Raw genomic sequence first — 9,781 nt, forward strand, 5'->3', positions numbered from 1 at the left:
GTGTATACTACCTAATACAGTAATACAATTCAACATTAAACCTGCAACACAACACAAAATATACATAAATAAATTTAAAATCAACATCTGTATCATGAACAATAAAGTCCACATCCATAGTAACTGACTTGGACTGAATTAGCTGTGTTGCTGACAAAGCGAGTTTGAAAAGATTATGTAATTGGTCTACTTTGCATATGGACCAACAATGTCTATAAATAAAGTAGAAACTGTTAATCACCCCGAAACAATGATTTTTGTGCTATAACAAATGAAATAGCACATTAAACCAACATTTAAATGGTGATTGCAACAATTGGGGTTAACAGGCGTCAAAGTTGCATGTAACATTTTAAATCTTCCACTCATTTTATTCTGTAGATGTCTTGTGGACAGAGAGACAAAACAATTTTTGCAGTTCTCAGGCAGACAGATGAGACATTTTGCCAGCCTACTAAGTGATAGGCTTCAAACTCAGGGAAATTACATGGATAGACATGTACCATTATTGAACTCAATACTTCAAGATGAAATCATTCTAAATATATCCCATGGATATGTAAATGCTCAACCAAATTCCACTGTACATTTATTTCTAAAGAGATTTATATGTTTAAAATGTCTGTAGCATGAAAGATAGATGAGCAGCAATTAAAAAACCCTTAAAAATCACTAAAAAAAACCTGCAGTTTTGAGAAAACAATTATAACTAGTTTCTGGGTTAAGCATACCTAATAGGTGACAAATAAAGAAACATGGTGCTGAACATACACAAATACTGAACATACTACAACAGCAACCCTGTTCAGTATGAGAGGAACCACAGGTTCATACATTTGGTTCATGCACTCTATAGCCCTTCAATGATCATCTAGTGGGTATCAAAACATCCACTTCAGTTCATGTGAACCGAGACCGTTCTTTGTGGCATTCCTTTGCACGAACCAGTGGTTGTGTAGCATAAGTAGGCGGCTCAGTTGAATGTGATCGGGGTTGAAAGTGGGTCGACCTTTTTGGAGAGTTTGATGTTTGAACTCGGGTTCATTATGTCTGATATTGTTATGCATTATTCTGAACATCAAACATATGTTAACAGAAAACAAAATGCCAGAAACACTGCATACATTTTTTTATTGATTTGCTCCCTTCTGTAAAACTGATCCAAATAACCCGGAGATCCGGATAAATGATTGTTATGTCAAATTAACATATTTTCTTAGCTATTATATATGATTACTTGATATAACTAAGTTTTTGGAGAAACACTTTTATTCATAAATTCAAACAATATTCTAAAAGACTACTTTTTTATATTGAGAATTGTCTTTTAATATTTCTGTATAATAATATAATATAATAATAGTTTCTGTATTTCAAATATATTTTTTTTATCATCTACAATCTGTTCACTGTGATTAAATTAGATTCTTCAATGCAAATACACATTTCTATTCCTTTCATATGTATTTTCAATTAACAATATTATATTTGACACGTTCTACATAACACACATGTCTTTACAAGACAAGTTATGTATAGGAATATAATTAATAATTAATCAATCATAATTATTATGATTTATAAAGACCATAAACTTGAGGATGCTATAAACTATTTAACAAAATGTCAGATCTGGTCAGCATTTTTTGAAGAAATAAAACAAATTTGTTTTATTACTATGGATATGACAGGCAAAATATGCAAGTATGATTTACTATTACACGTATTCAAAGAGAGTTAACAAAACAATATTATAACTACACAAAAGTACACACTACTAAATTGAAGAAATGATACTTTCCCTTTATTTTATTCTTTTTTTTAATTTTTTCCTATATTTTGTTACTGTGTTGGTAGTTTGTAAAATTTTGAAAACATAATTACACTCTAAAATATTACTCGTATTAGTAGATCTCTAAATAAGTTTTTCTAATTATTATAAACACTAATTTTTGTTTTATCATTTAATTATAAAAATATGTCCAGTATCTCCCTTTTTTAATCAATTAGCCTCTTTATACGAATTGTTAATTGTACTCTCATAAAAATTAGGTTCTCTTGTTTTTGTTAAACTGATCTTAATTACTTCTTAAGAAAATTAAACTAAATAAACAAGATGTGAATTGTGCACAGTATATGATTTAATTAAGAATCTAGTATTGACAATTTACAACTAAATCATGATACACAAAATGTATATCATAATAGTACAAAATATTCTACTCATAGTTCCAGAAGTCAAAAATTATCCTTTTAAAAAATAAAAGATCTTGGATTTTTTCCAAACCTAGGTACAAACGTTATTACTAAGAGGGGTCCGCAAAAAGTAACTCCAGATTTTGGAGGTTCTCCAAAAAATTTACCTGTAGAGCCGAGGAGAGGAAGGTATATGAACAGAGAAGGGTTCGGGGAGCGGTTTCTCAGCTCTATCATTTTTGCAAATGGTGTGTTAACAAATTTACGACAGTAATCCAGGGTTAATACTTTAATTCAATTAGAAAATAGTCTATAAATAACATGATAAGTTCTTGATACGAAAGGGTGAAATCATCCTCAACAGAAATTAGCCTTTTTGCATACCTGACATGAGTGATCTGGGTAGAGTATGGGTGATTAACCGATGAAATATCCAGTCTTAAATATTGATGTATTTTTATTCTTGTATGTTGTTCCTTAATCCCTACTATACCATCATTGACATCTCTGCAGAATAAATTACATACTTTATATATCTATTTAAAACCTGAGTGATGATGTTTCAACAGCAAAACTGGTTTCAGACATAAAAAAAAGAATTGTTAAGGTAAGTTACCTTTTTATTACATTATAAACATAACACTAATAAAGACAGAAAGAAACATTGATTTGTCTTCTATCTAGTGATATTTAGTAGTTCTGTCGATAGGTTGCATAGAAATACTATCTATACAAAAATATTCAAGTAAAACCACAGCAGGTCACAAGACTGTCATACAAAACCACTATAAAGAGTTAATCACTCAACCTTGTAAAATCAACAAATTGATGCAAACCATATAACGTTACGCTGATACTAATAACATTTGAATTATTTAATTGAAGACATACAATCATTTAAACAACTGTACTGTACCTCTTTGGTTCTCCTTTTCTTAGATGAGCCTTCCTCATCAACTTCTCCAGATTTTTTGTGTGGATGAGGTGATTCTTTCTCAAATTTCCTCTTTAAATCAACAATACTCTTTCGATCTCCAGATTTTGGCTTGTTCTCTTTCACATTTTTAGAATTATTAGGGGTTGTTATTACTTCTTGAGAGTTTTCACTATCACTATTATCTCTTCTGATAGGATCATGCACTCGATTCAGAAATTTTCGTTGTTTAGCAGCAAAGTCTGGATTCTGGCTTGATCTAGTAGCACGAGGACTCATTTTGGCAATTTTATTTGTATTTGGTGTTGAAGATTCAGAATCAGGTCTTGATCTTGGCTTCTTCACACTTGAATTCGGTGTGTCTGATATCGGGACAGAAGGTGATTGTGATGGTATATCAACAGTTGGACTATCTGTCTGCTCATCTGCAGCCACAGCCGGCACCTGTGCTTCCATCTTGTCTTCCATCACTAAAACAAATAGATATTTACTTAGCTACTGCAGTGTACAAACTATTAGATAATGCAGCTTACTAATGTCAATTGTTATGGCCGGCGAAAGCCGCCTTTATAAACAAAAGAAGCGACATGACCATCAGAGATGTCATTCTCCTCCATGGCAACGCTAGGCCTCACACCGTGGCTTTGACAAGGGAAACGCTGAAAGAAATGGAATTAGAAACCCTTGAACACCCTCCTTAGAAACCTGACTTGTCCCTCTGTGACTATTTTTTGTTCGTGCCCAGGAATCACAGGAAGGAAAACGATTTGGGAGCAATGAAGTAGTTGAGTAGTGTGCAATTGGCTTACAACCCGTTCTCAACCTTTTTATGCCAGGGAATACTAAAACTTCTAAATTGGTAGCAAAAATGGGGAAAACACGCAGGAGAGTATATTGAAAAATATTAAAAGAATAATAAATGTATAAGATTCTCAAATAAAGGTAAAAAAATACATTACCATTTATATTTTATTTACCCTCGTATGTATAGCCTAATAACAAACAGCAGACAAGGACTGAGTAGTACCCAATAACTGTGTTGTATAGTGAAAATTCGATTTACCCAGTTTATAATTTTATTAGTCTATCAGTCTAAATGTTACATTGTAGTGAGTTGGTTAAATTATTGTATACTAACATGTTACCACAATAACATTTACTGAAACGTAATACGTCAACACGTTATTTTGTAATAGGTTATTGACAAACTACAGTATTTCACGTCTCTAGCGGCTATTACTCAAATACAATACACATGATTTAAAGCTGTTTGAATTCATTTGGAACGATAATGCCAAACTAAATTACGTTGTATGCTTTTTAAGGTTGTATTATAATGAGGCTATATTTTTATATATAAAAGAAATATACGCATTTTATATCGTAGAAAATAAAGCAACTTTATTTATTGTAAGTTTGAGCAGCAAAGTACTTAGAATTATACTTTAGAGGGTAAACATGACTGAGACTGACAGCATTTAAATCGTTCAATCGATATTTAATTTCATTTGAGTATTGGGCACTTATACTACAGCCATTGTGAGCAGGGTGACCAGACGTCCGTACGGCTTTAGGAGGACATGTTCTCCTTTTTAGTGTTTGTCCTCCCAGCTTTTGAAAATTATGTAAAATGTACGGCTTTTTGTTGAATGACTAAATGCTCCAAAATAGTAGAAAATTCACATTAAGAAATTCTTCCGATTTCATGTAATGACATGTCATGAGAACTGCAGTTGGATACAGTTGTTTGTTGAGTATATATCTATAGTGTCACTGACTCACTGTTGTTTCTATCCACTCAGCTGCACTGGCGCTACTATCCCTAGATTTTCTATTTATGTATTATGAATGATAGGTTAATTTTGTTATAATACATTATATGTTTTTCTATTATAGGAATAATTTCCTATATATTTCTGTAAGTATAGCTTATTAATAGTGTAATGAATGCAAATAATTAATTCCAAGCATTTTACAAAATTTATTTTTAATATAATTCTACAAAATTTGGGTTAAAGTAGGTTATAAATTCAAAAGAGAAATATTCAAATAATAATTCATTCAATTAAATCTTATGCAGCATAACAAAAATAGCTAAAAATAATTCTTTTATCCATCCATACATTCTTTAATAATTGTTCATTTTTCAATTTATATGCCAAACAAATTCAATTTGAGTTCTTTTATTAGCATTAAAATATGCTCAAATACAGTGAAAATCTATAATGTGCATTCTTTTAATAATGTATAAATAAGTGTTCTTCTCAAAGATTATTAGAATATTTATTACTACATCCTCTTTTTTTTGCTTTAATGTCCTCTTTTTTTACTTTAATGTCCTCCTTTTAAGAATTTGGGTCTGGTCACACTGATCGAGAGGTCAAAGAGCAGCAAATTTGCCTTTTTATCCCTTTTACTTTGGTTACATTCTGTCGGGGCCTTAGTTAGATACTCGGCTGTTCCGGTTTATTTCAAACTAACTTATATTAAAGATCCCAAACTGCATACAATGCATAAACATTGATTTTTTATGTATGCCACTTCAACAGCAAACTAAACTCGAAAAGGAATATTTGCCTGATTAATAGGGTTAATTCTAGCTTTTAGGCCTATTGCTATTACTTTTAACTTATTCTCACTTCTATTTCATTCAACTTTTAACTACCGTACATTACTTAGCTATCAAATTGAACACGTCCATAATTGATATATTTAAGGTATTCAGTTTACATATCATATTTACAAAACGGCTGCAGTATAATAAGCGGCCACCACTACAATCGAATTGACTAGTGATTCAAAACGTCTAAACTATCAAATATAAATATATTTTATCTATAGATATTCTTAGTTAATAATTGCTATCTGTCTTTATTTTACAAATTAACAATATGTTTAATACAATCTTAGAAGCCTATAACGGAATTCAGTTAGACATTATTGTTCCTAATTAATTTAAATAAAGTTAAATCATGTGTATTTAATTTAATTAGAGTAATGGTCACTAGAGGTTGAAAATGCTGTTATTTGTCGTATTTATAATAGTTTTAAACTAGTTTACCTACTTCTTGATGACATTAATTTTTACTGCATGTGTTGACTCTGTAACCATTCTTGATGAATGTGTGAATAAAGATATTATTGAATTGAATTGAATTGAATTGAATTTAATTGTCAATAACCTATTGTCAAAATAACTTGGTCAGTTATTATGTTCCAGTAACCTGGAACAGTGGTAACATGTTACCAGCCGATCCACTCTTGGTAATCTCATCATGCTACGTGATCTGAGCTTGAATTTTTGTACACCTTGAAGGAATTGTTTTCTTTTTTCACCCAAAGTGTGGGGTGTCATGTAATCTGACGTCAAAGACGTTTGAGGATCTGGGATGTGATCTGACATCGGAAAAGTACCGATCGGAAATGCTCTACAGCACCACCCCACAAATCTGGCTAAGACAGAAAACTCTCACTCAAGACAGTACCCACATTCAAGCTCAAATCTTGTGAGCAATTTTAAACATTATCTTAAACTTTGGTACTACTGGTACTACCTTAAACTTTGGTACATATTTATGATAACCTAATCTAATACTACTTACATCACGTAATAACATTCCATAGCGTAATATTTTCAATTACTACCCTCATTGCTTACATGAAATAGCCTCGACTGTTATTAGTTACAAAGTAACCTAATTACTATAAAAATGTTATGAGAACGCCAAATCATTCAGCCCAGCTTTTACTGAAATAACAGGGTGTTCTGGTAACATTTTATCCAGGTAACACGTTACCACTGAATAATCCTGTTACTGATACCAATACGATTTAAAACAGCCATCTTTAATGGCTGCGAGTACAATTGTGAAGTACCTTATTTATGTCATAAATGTCTGACACTTTTATCTTTCAAAATAATAAAACATTAGCTAAATATTATTTACACTGTTTTGTTTGTTACATTTTATAAATATTCATAGCTTAGATAGTTTGTATTCTTAATTAAATTATTAATTTTTAAGAAATAAAAACAGCACAACTATACTGTAATCTGAAATGCCTAAAACGTTTTTGGTTTCAGTAGTTATATCAAGGATTCATTACTCAGGAATATCGGTGATTCGATAATCATGAATATCAATGATTTGATTGTCATGGTAACTGCTTATTATACTGCAGCCTACATACGTATTATCTTGTGTTATCTTTTTAGCAATTCTTGAATAATTAGAAGGGCAGACTTAATCATGTAAGGGCAATTAAGAGATATTAATATAGATACCAAAATGTAGTGTATTAAATAGGCTAAACTTCCACAATCGTAATAATACTTCTGGTTTTAAACAGTAAAGGAACTCCTCCTTCTGTTTTCAGACTGAGAAGGTATTAAGGTTAGATGAGATTGCAGTATTAAAGAATTATGGCAATCTAAACATTGAAAACAAATAAACTTTTTTAATTACTTAACTATAATAATATATAATAATAATGATATAACGAATACTCCCCAAATGATACAGTTTAATTTAAATGTTTTAGGACTAAATTACCTAGGAAAAATACATTTAGTCCTACTTTATTCACAATTAAGTCAATTGTTCTGTATTCCATATCCTGAATACAGAATACATTTAATGAGTAATAAATCCAATAGAATGCTCAAAATAACTGTCAGCTAAAAGTATGTTATCCCTTATCCTAGGCCTACTTTATTTAATAATGTGAAATTAGTTATTTAGTGACAAAATAAGCTACATAATTAATACTTTTGTACAGTGCTCTCATTGAACACAGTAACATAATACTCACCTACGTATAACTAGCTAATCAACTGTCGAACTGTCGTCTTGGATTATCATTGACAAATCTCAGGATACTTGACGTTAATGTCACCACCACTCTATATCGTCACTCACCTCCAAACATTCAACTACTGTTCAACACAAACAAGCCGAGAAGAGAACAAGAACCTTGCAAGCCCACCCTCCCAGCAATGTGCTTGCTTCACAGTGTTGCCAAATTGAGCTTGCTTCAATTTGACCTTGGCAGATCTATCTTTCAAACTCAAACCAAACCTCTTTTGTGCTCTACTGTTAATCATTCAGTTAACAAAAGTTGTACATATTATACCTGACTTTAAAAACACCGAAGGGCTATTTGGCTCACAGGTAACTTGCCTATCAAAAGTAATATCGTCATTTGGAGTATTACAACACTGACTGTAAAAATATTGATTTGTTTAAAGTTCACTCCTCAGTAAGCCAAGCTTTTTATTTGGGAATCTTTAATCTCATTATGAATAATACCATAATTATTAAATTGTTTACCTTTTGAAGGTCTTCAATCATCCATGTATAAAGTAGGTCAGGTACCAACTTTCTTTACAGCCAAAAATGGAAAGCTCTGGAGAAGCAGCAACTGGAAATGTATTGGTTTAATTTAATTATTCTGATGATTCTGATTCTTTCCACTACAGACTAATTCCTTTCCAAAAACTAAAAGTTATAAAAGAATACATTTTGTATCAAAACTAAATTTATTTACTTATGGATATTTTTTAAGTTGTTCATGATTACAAACCATGATGGCCAATAATTAGCTAAAGAAAGCTGTGTATGTATATCAGTTTGATGTTGTAAAGTACATTTAACAAATGGCAAAAACAACACGTTTATGAAGATTTTAAATCCATAAATATAATGTTACAGGACAAAAAATGCTTATTGTGTAGGTACAGAAATAAGTTAATGATCATTGGAACACATGGATACAATTATTCTATTTAGTAAACTGAGGTACAAAGGAGAAATAAAGTTAATACCGAGGGTCTTCATATATTATTTTAGTACTTTTTGAGGTATGACCCAGACCTACCTCATCCTGACACAATCACATCATTACTGAAATAGTTAAATTTAATGGTAGGCTATCTATGTTCCTTTTTGTTATTTATTACAATAATGTATATTCAAAACAAAACAAAAACAAAATTACAATATAATATTAGAGCTTTATATATTGAGTACAATACTGAGTTCAAAGCCAAAATTCTAAAATATGTTCTGGACTTTTTATGCTTATCATAGCTCCAACAATTTATCATTAGGGAATTATTTCTCTTTGCATCATTGTTATATCACAGTTAAAATGACCATGTATTACAAATGTTGCTTCTTATGTTGCAGAGCTTACAACTAATGGACCAAATAATAATTTTCATAACATGATTTCAAAATCATGTTGTGAAAATTATGTTATGAAATGTTACTTAGATGTGTAATTTTAATTCAAGTGTATAATTAAAATTTCCAATGATTTGTAATGCTACAAACATTATGTGCCACAATAAATAATAAATATATGCACAATTAAAATATTTTTAATGGTAGAGTATTAATTTTATAATTAGAGATTTGAACAGTGTATTGAATATTTTGATGCAGTTCATTGAAAAAACACTTATTCTATGCTTTTTGCTTAGCTTACTTTTGATTAACAGTATTTTTATTAAAAGTAATTGTTCCAAAGACAAATGTATAAAGAAATTTACTCAAGAAATCATTCAGAATTATTTTAAACCTCCCAAACATAATATTTTACAGTGAAAAACTTAAAAAATTATTAGGCAAACCCAAGATTTATTTCTAA

General features: G+C 30.5%; 1 protein-coding gene across 8 annotated transcripts in view; it reads right to left on the reverse strand.

Moving 5' to 3' along the window:
* The window catches only part of LOC124359615 (protein kinase C-binding protein 1-like), a 106,040-nt gene extending 97,908 nt beyond the window's left edge, over window positions 1–8,132 (reverse strand). For all 8 annotated transcript variants that reach the window (XR_006922167.1, XR_006922166.1, XR_006922171.1 and 5 more), the window contains exons 1-2: window positions 7,943–8,132; window positions 3,113–3,600 (exon numbers count right to left, since the gene is read on the reverse strand). Coding sequence is in view for 1 of the 8 variants with exons in the window: in XM_046812499.1 (XP_046668455.1) it covers window positions 3,113–3,598 (486 nt within the window). In the remaining 7 variants the exon portion in view is untranslated. The remainder of the gene's footprint in view (window positions 1–3,112; window positions 3,601–7,942) is intronic.
* Between the last annotated feature and the right edge of the window lie 1,649 nt (window positions 8,133–9,781).

The sequence above is a fragment of the Homalodisca vitripennis genome, chromosome 4, assembly GCF_021130785.1.
Source record: "Homalodisca vitripennis isolate AUS2020 chromosome 4, UT_GWSS_2.1, whole genome shotgun sequence".
NCBI classification, from domain to species: Eukaryota; Metazoa; Arthropoda; class Insecta; order Hemiptera; family Cicadellidae; genus Homalodisca; species Homalodisca vitripennis.